The 13,547-nt window shown below is 43.3% G+C and overlaps 1 protein-coding gene across 1 annotated transcript; it reads right to left on the reverse strand.

The window, feature by feature from the left end:
- Positions 1 to 6,223: 6,223 nt before the first annotated feature.
- Positions 6,224 to 12,405, reverse strand: LOC132350464 (myosin-8-like; the record flags this gene model as incomplete). Its single annotated transcript, XM_059899648.1, is given in 10 exon segments — positions 6,224 to 6,496; positions 7,501 to 7,596; positions 8,157 to 8,240; positions 8,242 to 8,265; positions 8,450 to 8,623; positions 8,933 to 9,058; positions 10,668 to 10,862; positions 10,952 to 11,260; positions 12,038 to 12,162; positions 12,336 to 12,405. Coding segments are annotated over 10 exon segments (1,353 nt in total), but the record flags the coding sequence as incomplete, so codon positions are not given.
- Positions 12,406 to 13,547: the final 1,142 nt, after the last annotated feature.

Here is a 13,547-nt window from a genome sequence, read left to right on the forward strand (position 1 = left end):
AGGCAGAATTTAAGTTTGCTCACCGACAGCTGCTGTGTTAGCCCTGGAATGGTAATGCTTATGGAAAACTGGGCTGAAAGGCAACAGCTTTTAGTAGTTGTGCTAATGGTCTCGTCCATCAAATGACCCTCTCCTCTTCACCTTTCTCTTGTCAGTTATACCCATGTCTTTGATGAGAATTGGGTATGAAGTCCTCTTAAGAAGCACGTTCCTTTTATTTATTGTATTTAAAAAATACGAGCCTTTAAAAAAATTCCCAAAGTGAGGTACACATTGTAGAAAGATTGAAAAACATAATCAAACATACTGAAGGAAAAATTTAAATCACTCCTAAGATTTTAGCATAGAAGTAATCTCTACCGGAGTTTGGATTAAGTCCTTTTACACTTTTTTTTATGTTTGTAAATACACACACAGTTTTGTTTTTTTTTTTTTTAAACACGTGCTTTAAACAAATACACAATTAGGGTATCAGCCTGTAAGCATGGTTTTGTATTCTGCCTTTGCAACTTAACAGATTATGGGAAATTTTACCATGATATTAACTCTTCTTCTACATCATGATTTTTACTAGTTACATATCGTTCCATCCTATGACTGTACTCAGTTTTCTATTTTGGGGCACTTAGGGTGCGCTAATTTTTTTTTCTTTTAAATATTCCTGTAAACATATGTGTGCATATGTTTATGCATATCTTGACGATATTTATAGAATAGACTTTCTGGGCAAAGGGTACGACTGTTTTAAGGTTTGCAGTAGTACAATGCCTGTTATTAGAGTCTCCACAGTAGTGATGTGGCATAAGAAAACAATAAGTATTCTCTAATGATCGTTACGGAGCCCAAGCTCATATTGCTTGCCGCACAACAGGTCAACAAATCGAGAGACGAGTGGTTGGGGCAAGGAATAGTGACTTTATTCGGAAAGCCAGCAGACCGAGAAGATGGTGGGCTAGGGTCCTCAGGTAAGATGGGCTAGGACCATCTTCCCCGAGGTAGAATTCAGGCTTTTTTTATACTAAAAGGGGAGGGAGTGTTGTTAGCTGTTGCAAACTTGGTGTCGGAATCCTTTGTTCTTGTAGCTGTCCACTTAGGTCAGGTCATGCTGTTCCTGTAAACCTCCCAACAAGACAAACGTTATTCTCTGTTCTGCAACTTTTTATCTCTCTATGAATGGAAAAGTGTTACACCTGTAAAGGCCAGAGCCTTGAGAATTGGCTATCCTGTATATTTCAGGCTATAGGCAACATTACGTTGTAGCAAAAACAAAGTACAAAGGTTAAAGTAAAAGAAACAGATCTGATACGGAGTCAGTTTTGTTATTCCCTAGTACATGAGCCTACTGATTATCAGGTGTTGTAAATATGCAATAGTCAGTGCAACATGACTGCAAAATAAAATGACAAATACTGCAAAATTTTCAGAATTTAATGAAGTTGATGAAAGTGGTATTAGAAACCTGCTTAAATTTTGCAAAGCCACTGGCCAGGGTGATGCAGCAGCACTGAACTAGTTAATAATTATAAAATTCTGAACATGGACAATGATGATCCAATAAGTGCTTCAAGGGAGTGAGTTTAGGATCAAAGGATTAGGAAGACCCTTAAAATATCAATGAAGACATCATACAGTTTTTGCAAAAAAGGGCATTCTTTATGATTGCATTGCAAAAGTTAAACATAAAGGGTGCCACATCATACAAGATTGTGAGAAGGATGTTCCTTTCCTCCCAACTCCAACATTGATTCATTCTTTGTTCTAAGAATTAACAGAGATGCAGTTGTAACGTAAATCTTGTGAAGTATAAGAGAAAATAAATTTATTTCAGTGGTTCTGGCTTGATTTTTATGATAAAATCCCAATCAGACTTTTTCCCCACAATTTACTGTGTAATTTTGGACTTCATTTTAATTAATTTCGATTCACCTTAAGTGGTTGTTTTCTGAGGTACATGATTGTTGATGTAGAAAATCCCAAAGAATTTCCCCCCAAACTCAGAACTATGAAGTGAGTTCAGTAGGGTTTCAGGGTATAACATAAACATACAAAAATCAGTTGTATTTCTTTAGGCTGTATGCTAGCAGTGAACATGTGGACACCAAAATTAGAAATACAGGGACTTCCCTGGTGGCGCAGTGGTTAAAAATCTGCTGGCCAATGCAGGGGACACAGGTTTGATCCCTGGTCCGGGAAGATCCCACACGCCATGGAGCAACTCAGGTCGTGCACCACAACAACTGAGCCTATGCTCTAGAGCCCGAGAGCCACAACTACTGAAGCCCGTGTGCCTAGAGCCCGTGCTCCACAACAAGAGAAGCCACCGCAGTGAGAAGCCTGCGCATCGCAATGAAGAGCAGCCCCCGCTCGCTGCAACTAGAGAAAGCCTGCGTGCAGCAACAAAGGCCCAATGCAGCCAAAAAAAAAAAAAAAAAAAAAACAAGAAGTACAATGCAATTTACAATTACTTAAAAACAAAAAGAAAGAAAAAGAATTTAGGTGTAAATCTAACAAAACATGTACAGGACTTGTATGCTGGAAACTGTAAAACAAGGAAGACAGAAATTGAAGACGATCTGAATAAATGGAAAAACATACTTTATTCACGAATTGGAAGAATCAATATAGTAAGCTAATTTTCCCCAAACTGGTAAATAGATTTAATGTAATTCCTATCAAAAATTATAACTCTGGCTTTAAAGTTGGACATACAGTATCCTAATTATTATTTTCCCAAAGCACTATAATTGTAGTATTTCCCCCAATGAAAAATTTTAACAGCTTTATGGGGATATAATTGATGTATAACGAACTGTACATATTTAAAGAGTCTCGACATATGTAGACACTGTGACACCATCATCTGAATCAAGATAATGAACATGTCCATCACCCGCAAAGTTTCCTCCTGGTCCTTTGTAATACATCCTACTGTCCTTCTGTGCCTCCCATAAATCCTGCCTCTCTATCCCTAGGCAACCACTAGTCAGCTTTCAGTCACTATAGATTCATTTTTTTTTCCCTAGAATTTTATATAAATGGAATAATAGAGTCTACACTTTTTTGGTCTGGCTACTTTCCATCAGCATTATTATTTTGAGATCCATCCATGTTTTTGTGTGTGTTAATAGTTTATTTTTATCATTTTTAAAAAAAAATTATTTATTTTATTATTTTATTTATTTATTGTTTCTGGCTGCATTTGGTCTTCGTTGCCGCGGCCGGGCTTTTCTCTGGTTGCGGCGAGCTGAGGCTACTCTTCGTTGCGGTGTGCGGGCTTCTCATTGCGGTGGCTTCTCTTGTTGTGGAGCACGGGCTCTAGGTGCGTGGGCTTCAGTAGTTGTGGCTCTCGGGCTCTAGAGCGCAGGCTCAGTAGTTGTGGTGCATGGACTTAGTTGCTCCACGTCATGTGGGATCTTCCTGGACCAGGGCTCGAACCCGTGTCCCCTACATTGGCAGGCGGATTCTTAACCACTGCGCCACCAGGGAAGCCCAATAGTTTATTTTTTATCATTTTGTAGTATTACATTATATGGATTTACCATAATGTGTTTATCCATTCACCTGTTAATGGCCATTTGGGTGGTTTTCAGTTTGGGGCTATTACAGATAAATATGCTGTGAATATTTGTGTGGACATACGTTTTCATTTCTCTTGAGTAAATACCTAGAAGTGGAACGACTGGAACAAATGGGTAATTTCTTAACTTTTTAAGAGGCTGCCAAACTAGTTTCCAAAATGGTTATGCTGTTTTACATGACCACTAGCTGGTGTGAGAGGTCCAGTACCTCCACCTCTTGGCCAACACTTGGACTTTTAGTCATTGTAATAGGTGTGTTGTGATATCTCATTATGTTTTAATTATTAGTCCCCTAATGATTCATGATGAGCATTTTTCATGTGCTCTGTGTATATCTTCTTTGGTGAAATGTTTGTTTAAATCTTTTGGTTCTTTAAAAATTGGGTGATTTGTTTTCTTTTTAGTGAAGATATAGATTTCTGTATGTATTCTAGACACAAGTCCTTTATCAGGGGTATAATTTGCAAATACTTTTTCTCAGTCGGTGGCTTGTCCTTTCATTCTGTTTAACAGTGTTTTTCAAAGTGCAGAAACTGAATTTTGATGAAATCCAGTTTATCAATTTTTTCTCTCATGGCTTGTGCTTTTGGTGTTGGCATCTAAGAAATCTTTGTGTAAACCAAGGTCACAAAGATTTACTCTTATGTTTACTTCTAGAAGTTTTTGTGATTCTACTTGTGGTTTCCTCTTTGATCCAAAATTTAATTTAGGAGAGTATTTTGAATTTTTTTGTTTTAAACTGTTATTAATTTTAGACATTTTTGCGATTGAGGCCTGTGCAGTTTATACTGTAAAGGAGTGAGGCTGATAGGGGTTGGGAGGCAAGGGAGTGTGGATGGTAGAAGGTGGAAGAGGGACAGGAGTGCATAAAGTACAATTTTTGTCTAGATTGCATTTTTGTTCTACTGCTTCCTCTCTTTCTAGATACCAAACTCCTCATGTTTATACTGCACTAAATCTATCTTGTTTTATTCTTCCTCTTTTCATAAGTCCTTTCTCTCTCTCTCTCTCACCCACTCATCCATCCAATCTGTCAGAAAACCCTATGTGCGCCACCTTCACAGTACATCTAGAATCCATCTGCTTCTCGTCATCTCCCAGTGCCTATCTCTCTGGTCTAAGCCACTGTCATTTTTTATCTTTTATTTTGCAGTAGGCTCCTAACTGGTCTCACAGTTTCGACCTCTGCCCCCTTCAGTGTATTCTCAATGCAGCAGAGTGATTCTTTTTTTTTTTTTTTTAAAGCCTTATTTATTTATTCATTTTGGCTGTGTTGGGTCTTCTTTGCTGCGCACGGGCTTTCTGTAGTTGCGGCGAGAGGGGGCTACTCTCCCTTGCGGTGCAGAGGCTTCTCATTGCGGTGGCTTCTCTTGTTGTGGAGCACGGGCCCTAGGTGTGAGGGCTTCAGTAGTTGCAGCATGCGGGCTCAGTAGTTGTGGCTTGCAGGCTCTAGAGCACAGGCTTAGTAGTTGTGGTGCATGGGCTTAGTTGCTCCGCGGCATGTGGGATCTTCCAGGACCAGGGCTCGAACCCGTGTCCCCTGCATTGGCAGGCAGATTCTCAACCACTGCGCCACCAGGGAAGTCCCCAGAGTGATTCTTTTAAAATGTGTGTTAATATCACTCCTCTGCTCAAAACACTCCAAAGACTTCCCATCTCACTCTGAGTGAAGAAAAAAGTCCTCAGGTGGCCCTGAAGCCCTACATGATCCCTGGGGTCCCAGGTTCCTCTCTTATGCCGTGACTATCTTGCTCATTCTCCTCTAGCCCTGCTGGCCTCCTTCCTGTCCCTGGGCCATGCCAAACTGCCCCTGCCTCAGGGCCTTTGCATTTTCTTTTGTTCCCTCTGCCTGGAATACTCTTGCTTCCTTCAGGTCTCAGCTCAAATGTGTTTTTCTTAGAGAGGCCTTGCTTGACTCCTCTCTACATAGTACTAACTGCCTCCCTCTTACTTTTTTTATTTCTCATGAGCACTTACCTGACACATTACGCAGCTTCTTATTTTTTTTGTAGATCTTTTTACAAAAATTTTATGTTGGAGTGTAGTTGATTAACAATGATGTGTTAGTTACAGGTGTACAGCCGAGTGATTCACTTATACCCATACAAGTATCCATTCTTTTTCAAATTCTTTTCCCGTTTAGGTTATTACAGAATACTGAGCCGAGTTCCCTGTGCTATACACTAGGTTCTTGTTGATTATCTATTTTAACTATAGTAGACACAGCTTCTTATTTGTTGACTGCCTTTCTTTCCTTGCAGAATATAAGTTCCCAGAGGGAGGGAACTATGCTTTGTTCACTGCTATTCCCATAGTACTGAGAGCAGGGCCCGGCGCATAGTAGATGCTCAGTAACCACCTGCGGAGTGGGTGCATGAGTGTGTCCTGTCTGAAGGCGTAACCTCAGTGAGTGGTTTCCTTAGTCATTTGTAACAGTCTAGAGAGACTTAATAAAATTACGTCCAGTAAAAGGTAATTGTGTGTGTGTGTGGTGGAGCTGGAGATGGGAAAGGGGATGCGGGGTGGTGAGGGAGGTACAGATATTGAATGTTCCACAAAGCCATATATAATGTTAGAATAATAATAGCTAGGTGAGAACTGTGTTTGAGAATAAGTAATTTTGGAAGTAAATGAGTCTGGTTCAGTTTATCAGTTCACTGTAGTTTTTATTTATTCAACATGAGGAGAAAAACATCACAAAGCAAGTGACCCAAAATGGCACATTTTGTGCATTTCTTCAGCCCCTTGGCAGCATCAGGCAGATGTGTTCACTCTGCACTGACTTGTGTGTGAATCTCCCGGCTCTTCACCCGCAGCTTGTTGACCTGGGACTCGGCAATGTCAGCCCGTTCCTCGGCCTCCTCCAGCTCGTGCTGGAGCTTGCAGAATTTGTCAAGATTAGCATTGGATTGTTCCTCCTAAGAATAAAGTTGTGAGAGTTAGACTTTGTGGTTCTCATTGCACTTGTCACAAACAGGATTATTTCCTCAACTCAGATATTTCCTTCTTACGGTTTGTTTGTCATATCTGATTTCAAATCCAGACAGAACTTGTAACTTCAGTTACATTTTTTACTCTAAAGAATGAAAGAAGAAATAGTTTGAAATGGAAGAGACGAGCTCATTATGTCAAACCCATGTATACGTGCAGTCTATTTACGATGTATGGACTGAGTGGAAAGGAGGAAGAGACCCATGTGCGCTCGCTCACAGAGGTTAGACAGTAAATGTAAGGTCAAATTCTGACTTTGGGAAAATCCCAGTTGAAGTGTTTTTGCCATATATTTTAACTCTGGTATACAGAGACGCTGCGGGTGGGGGGATGGGGATAGGAAGAAATTATGCCCTTTGTTGGTTGCACTTACTACCATTCGTGCCTCTCCCTTTCGTGTTCCCTTTTCTTACCTCTTACCCACTACATTGTGTCTGGAAGAGTGGGGAACAACCAGGAAAAGTGAAGCTGGAGAATCTCCCAACACATCCTAATTTGCTACAGCGAATGTGCAGGGATAAGTCCCTGCTGATGACAGTGGTAGTGAGGGAAGGAGTCAGCTGGGGTAAAAGATTTCTGTTTGGCTTTTGGGAACAATTGATTTTGTGCATTTCTAGAGGGAGAGGGATATTTATCATGGTGTTAGATTTTCTGCTGGATATTCTTTGCAGCTATCAAGTAAGGTGGGTTATTTGGAATTTTCTTTTTTTCCCCCAACCCCTACAAATTGCTTAATAATAAAAATATCTCGTCTTGAGGTCTTATTCTATAATTAGGATTTGGGGGTAAATTCATATTTATATCCTCTCTCTTAAAATAAGAATGACATATTCTTACTTGGTCTCTTTCTTTCTCATTAACACATTCTCTTAATATACTTTCTACCCCCAACGAAGTTTTCTTCTTCCCTCAAGGGCTTAAAGATACTTACAGCCTCCTCAGCTTGCCTCTTGTATGATTTCACCTTTGCCTGTAATTTATCTACCAGGTCTTGCAGCCTGAGAACATTCTTGCGGTCTTCCTCAGTCTGGAAGTTTGAAAAAAATGGTCTGCATTGAATCCAACAAAATCAACCCACTACAGGTGGTGAAGTAAATCACTTTGATATGATGGCAGGTGGGCCTGGGGTAAATGTGGTCAACTCTGAGGCTTCCTTCATAGTATTAACAGTAGCCACTCTTGTTAAATGTCCACTGTGTGCAGGCACTATATTGGAGAGTTATACACGTCTCTAATCCTTACCTCCCTACTCTGGTGAGTAGATGTTTTTATTCTATTTTACAGGTGATGAATTAAGGTTGAGAGTGTTAGGTAACCTATCCGAGTTTAAAAAGTAAGAGGCCAAACTAGGACTAATACCAGTTTATCTGTCTTTGAAACCTGTATTCTTTCCTCACTTACACGATTTTCTAAAGGCCTTCCTGATTTTCCTAGCTTAGGAAAGGGTCTGTGATAGGTGATTGTGTCATTTGCCCCTTATGTATATCGAGTTAACATGTAGCTGTTTGTGAGTACCACATAGTCACCAGGTTTTCAATTTCCCTTTGTGCAGGAAGTCTGGATATTCTAGAAAGCTCTTCCCCTTACCTGGTAGGTGAGTTCCTTTACTCTTCTCTCGTGTTTCCGCAAACCTTTAACAGCCTCAGCATTACGTTTCTGCTCACTTTCAACCTACCTCTCCTTCAAGCTCACGTACCTACAATCAAGAAAGATACTTATATAGTCAGTCTTGGGGGATGTTAATTACCTCAGGACCTACTGACGATATTGGGTGGCTGTCCCCAGCCACAGGATAAGGATGGGAGTCAATATACAAGAAGAGAGAAGGATCGGGGAGTGCCGTTTTCACTTTCCGGATTCAGAGAGATTGAGAGACCCACCCTGGCCTCCAGCTTCTGGATGTACTTCTTGCCACCCTTCAGGGCCAGCTGCTCAGCCTCGTCCAGGCGGTGCTTCAGGTCCTTCACCGTCTGCTCCAGGTTCTTCTTCATCCGCTCCAGGTGGGCGCTGGTGTCCTGCTCCTTCTCTGTCAGCTCCTCGGCCATCATGGCCGCCTGGTTAAGTTCACAAGAGGCATCAGTGGGCCACCCACCCCTCCTATGCGGGCACACGGAGGGTGCTGTGAGGCTGGTACTAGGCACGCTGATGCTTTCCTCCTTGCCGCAGCCACCACTGATGCTGCATGGTTCCCCTCCCACTTTGCCTCTGCTGAGGCTCCGTCTCCTTCCGTCTCTCCGGGAAGCCACCACTGACTGAATGCAGGGGTGAGGAGAGGAAACCTACTTGCAGGTCCCAAAGGGGCGGCGTAGAAGCCCCTTTCTTATCTCCAGACAGCATCTCTGATAAGAAAGAATGGAGCGCACATCCTTGACATCCTTCTTGGCCTTCTCCTCTGCATTTTTGGACTCCTGGATAGACTTCTCCACCTCTGCCTGGCATTGGGCTATGTCAGCTTCCAGTTTTTTCTTGGTATTTATCAGGCACGTGTTCTACAAGAAAAATTAGATAAGAGGTTCGGGCTACATTTGGACACTCACAACGATCGGAAGGGAGAGGGTTGGGTGGGGAAAGAAGTCAAGCTCGAGAACGTTCCATTTCTTATTTTTCACACAGGTGAAAAAAAATTAAAGAGACTTTCATTTTTGATAGACAGATATCCCAAAACAGGCCCGAGAATTGTACATAAAAGAATTGAGTAAATGATAAATGTGGACATTCAAATATTTGAGGAAGGATAAATTATTTAGTTAAAGGTGCTGGAACAAGGAAATGGTTGACATAACTATGTGAAATGAAAAATAATTCTCATGATCAAAACATTGTACAGAGTTGTTAGGATGATGACAAACGAGGAAACATTTGCAATGTGCATTACTGAAAAAATATTCCTTCCTTAATATGTAAAAAAGACAAATCATTAAGAAAAAAGGGCAAAAGTACAAATAGCTAAGACACACCAGAAGAAATACAAATAGCCAACAAATACGACAAAATGTTCCACCTCATTAGTAATCAAAGAAATAAGAATTTTTAAAATGAGGCATTTTCAACCATAAAATCGGTGAAGATTAAAAAAAAAATAATAATAGCTAAGCACTCTCACTTATTTTCCCCACGGGAGTAAAAATTGGGACAACTTTGTTAAAGACCAATTTACAACATATCATAAATGTCTTTGCTGTTTTGACCATGAATATATACTTCCAGGAATTTACTGACTTTTAGGAATATTAAGGAAATAGTAATCATGGATATATGTGAAAATTTAGTTATGAAGAAGTTAGTCATACAATCTTCTAATCATAAACATTTTTATTGGGAACAGTCTAAAAATATCCAACCGTAGAAGACTGATTAAATAAATGTGCCATAATACACAACTAAAATGGACTGCTTTTCTGCCATTAAAAAACTGTATCATAGAAAACTATTTTAAAATATAGAAATATGTTCACAAGACGTTGTTAAATGAAAAAAAGTTGCAAAAGGATTGATCACGTTTACAAAAAATATCATATTTATGTATAGACACAAGAGCCTAGAATAGGAGATCCCAAAATGCTAACAATATGGTTGGTATTCTTCTAGTTTTTTGGCTAATTCAAAAAATAGTTTTTAAAGCAAGGAATTTTGGGGGAATTCCCTGGCAGTCCAGTGATTAGGGCTTTGTGTTTCCACCGCGCGGGGCGCGGGTTCAATCTCTGGTTGGGGAACTAAGATCCCGTATGCCATGTGGTGTGGTCCAAAAAAATAAGAAATGAAACAAGGAATTCTTGAACTTTCCTGAAAGTAATTATTTCAAAAGACAATCCTAATTTTCTAAGCTTGCAGCTTAAATGTTACTGCCTCTGTGAAGCCTTTTCCAGCCCTTTTATGCAATAATTTGTCATGCCTTGCTCTGATTTCCCCATGATCTTTTATCTTCAGATAAAAGCTCAGCAATCTGTCCATCTAGAGCCCAAGTTATTCCAAGAACTAGGCCTAATGAAAGTTTGTCTTGACCGCTAGCCTGGAAGGAGCGGTGGGAACTCCTCTCCATCAAGCCTGGGTCCTGCCTGCCTCCAGGGTGGACCCAGAGTGGAGTGAGGACGGACACACGTGGGAGTGAAGGAGCTGCACGCGGTCGCTGGCCTCCAGCAGCTCGTGCTCCGCCAGCTTGCGGGTGCGCTCCGTCCGCGCCAGGGCCACCTTCCTCTCCTCCGGCTCCTCCAGCGAGAGGCCATTCCTGCGCTCCACGAGGGCCAGCTGCTCCTTGTGGTCCTCGCTGCTCCTCAGGGCGTCATCCAGATGCAGCTGGGAGTCGTTCACGAGAAACCAGTCGTGAGACCGGAGCCCAGGGCAGGCTGAGGTCCCGCCAGGTCCTCCAGGGGCCGTGCACTCACCTTGAGCTGGCTCTGGACTGAGCACAGGTGTTTCTGGGTCTCTGCCACCTGGCGGTTGGAGTGGCCCAGCTGAATCTCCATCTCACTGAGGTCTCTCTCCATCTTCTTCTTCAGCCTCAGAGCAACATTCCGGCTCCAGATCTCAGCATCCAGCATGCTTTGCATGGCCTTTGCTGCCCGCTGGCTCTTTCTTTTCAGCTGCTGGATTTCTTCTTCCTTCTCAGTGATCTTGCGGTGAAGCTCAGATTTCAGCTGGTTCAACTCTAGCTGGACACGCAAAATCTTGCCCTCTTCATGCTTCAAGGAACCCTGATAAAAGTAAAGGAGTGATTGGGATTGCTGGGGGCAGCCACCTTCTTGAATGAGGTTTTTCATCCCCATTAGGATAAAAAGGGTATTATTAGGCTCATTTTACAAATAAATAGAACAGTACTCAAAAAGGTCAAACAGTTTGCTCCCAAATTGTTACTAGTAATGAAACTAGAATTGAAGCTTTGTTGTTAACAATTTTATGTCTTGAGAAGGACAGAGCATCGTTTTCAATTAATAAAAATTTTGATTACTGTGTCTTTTTAAATAGTGACCATAAGTCAGGAGCCAACCTCTGCTCAAAAAAGACAGAGAAAGACAGAGGAATTGCTCTCCTGTTATCCTGCATAGTGCAAATTTCCCTAGACCCTCTTAAGCATCCGCCCCTCACTGGCCACAGCTGGGGATTGCATCAGGATCCTGCACTCTTTGGACCACACAGAATTCCCAGCAGCCAAAGATGACCGTGTATAACTCTCTGTTAAAACTAAGGGATTCTGAGCTGGCTCTCAGGATGTTTGGTGATTGAGTCCTTGCTTTCTGAGAGGAAGACGTTGAGGACATAATGAACAAGTTTATTTATTCAATAGGAGAAATACGATGGACTAGAGAACACTCATGAGGCGAGGCAGCAGAGAGCAGCTGGTCCCCCCCAGGGTGGGGGTGGGGCTGGATTCTTCCCATTGGAGCCCCAGTGCCTCCTGCAGGAAGGGCCCCTGGGGGTGGTCTAGTCCCATTCCTCAGCGCCCCGCCCTCCTTCACATCTCAGACACGTGCCTCCACCTCTTCCAGGGCAGCCTGGAGGTCTGACTTTTCTTGCTGCACTTGCTTCCTGGTCTTCTCCAATTCCTGAAGATTCTTGCTCATTTCCGCAATCTGCATGGTTAAGTCGGAAATCTCTTCTGCAAAGCACAAGCTTGATTTAGGCTGTTTTCACAGGCTCTGTCTGATAGCACCGGCATTTGCCAGGGAATTTGGGGATTGGTGATTCATTCATGACCTTCATATAGGAGAGGACAAAGACAGGGAAACCTTTCGGGGGAGGTGTCGACAAGACACAGGTGTGTGGCCTCACCTGAAGATGCAGAGGGAGGAACAACAGAACACCTGTATGACCCTGAACCTTCACACGGTACACAAAAGGGTCACAGAGAGGACCGGGGGAGACTACTGTGGAGAAAACACAGAATCATGGTCTTAGAAATAGAAGGGGCTTTAGAGGGCATTGGGTCTGGTCTAGTTTTGTAGGACAGCGGTCTGAGATCCTAAGGGATCTAGTGACAGGATCAAGGACACAAAGCCATGTAGAGACAGAATCCATGGAAGATATGTTCTGTAGAAGAGCACGGAGCTTAGCAGCCCAGCGAAGCCTCTGTTCTCGAGAACAAGGCTTGGCTGTGACTATGCCTTACATGGGGGAAGTTTGGGTCCCAGGGTAAAGAGAATAGATGTGAGGATTTTGTGGGGAATCGGGAAGGAGGAGGCTGTGGCCAAATGGGGGAGTGGTGGCCAGAAGAGAAGGGGGGCTCTCACACACCTGTGATAGGGAGAGAGCTGGGGGCTGTCACACCCCTGTGACGGGAAGACAGCTGGGGGCTGTCACATACCTGTGATGTAGAGACGACTGGGGGCTGTCACATACCTGTGATGGGGAGAGAGTTGGGGGCTGTCAGGCACCTGTGGTGCAGAGACAGCTGGGGGCTGTCACATACCTGTGATTGGGAGACAGGTGGGGGCTGTGACTCACCGGTGATGGGGAGAGAGGTGGGGGCTGTGACTCACCTGTGATGGGGAGAGACGTGGGGGCTGTGACTCACCTGTGATGGGGAGAGAGATGGGGACTGCCACCTACCTGTGATGGGGAGAGAGCTGAGGGCTGTCACGCACCTGTGATGTGGAGACAGCTTGGGGTTGTCACATACCAGTGATGGGTAGAGAGCTGAGGGCTGTCACCCAAATGAGAAGGGGAGAGGGCTGGGGGCTGTCACACACCTGTGATATGGAGACAGCTGGGGAAGGTCACACACCTGTGATGTGGAGACAGCTGGGGGCTGTCACATACCTGTGATGGGGAGAAAGTTGGGGGCTGTCAGGGACCTGTGACGCGGAGACAGATGGGGCCTGTCACATACCTTTGATGGGGATACAGCTGGGGGCTGTCACATACCTATGATGGGGAGAGAGTTGGGGGCTGTCAGGCACCTGTGATACGGAGAGAGCTGGGGGCTGTAACATACCTGTGATGCGGAGACAGCTGGGGGCTGTCACTCACCTGTGATGGGGAGAG

This window comes from Balaenoptera ricei, chromosome 16 (assembly GCF_028023285.1).
Source record: "Balaenoptera ricei isolate mBalRic1 chromosome 16, mBalRic1.hap2, whole genome shotgun sequence".
Classification (NCBI taxonomy): domain Eukaryota; kingdom Metazoa; phylum Chordata; class Mammalia; order Artiodactyla; family Balaenopteridae; genus Balaenoptera; species Balaenoptera ricei.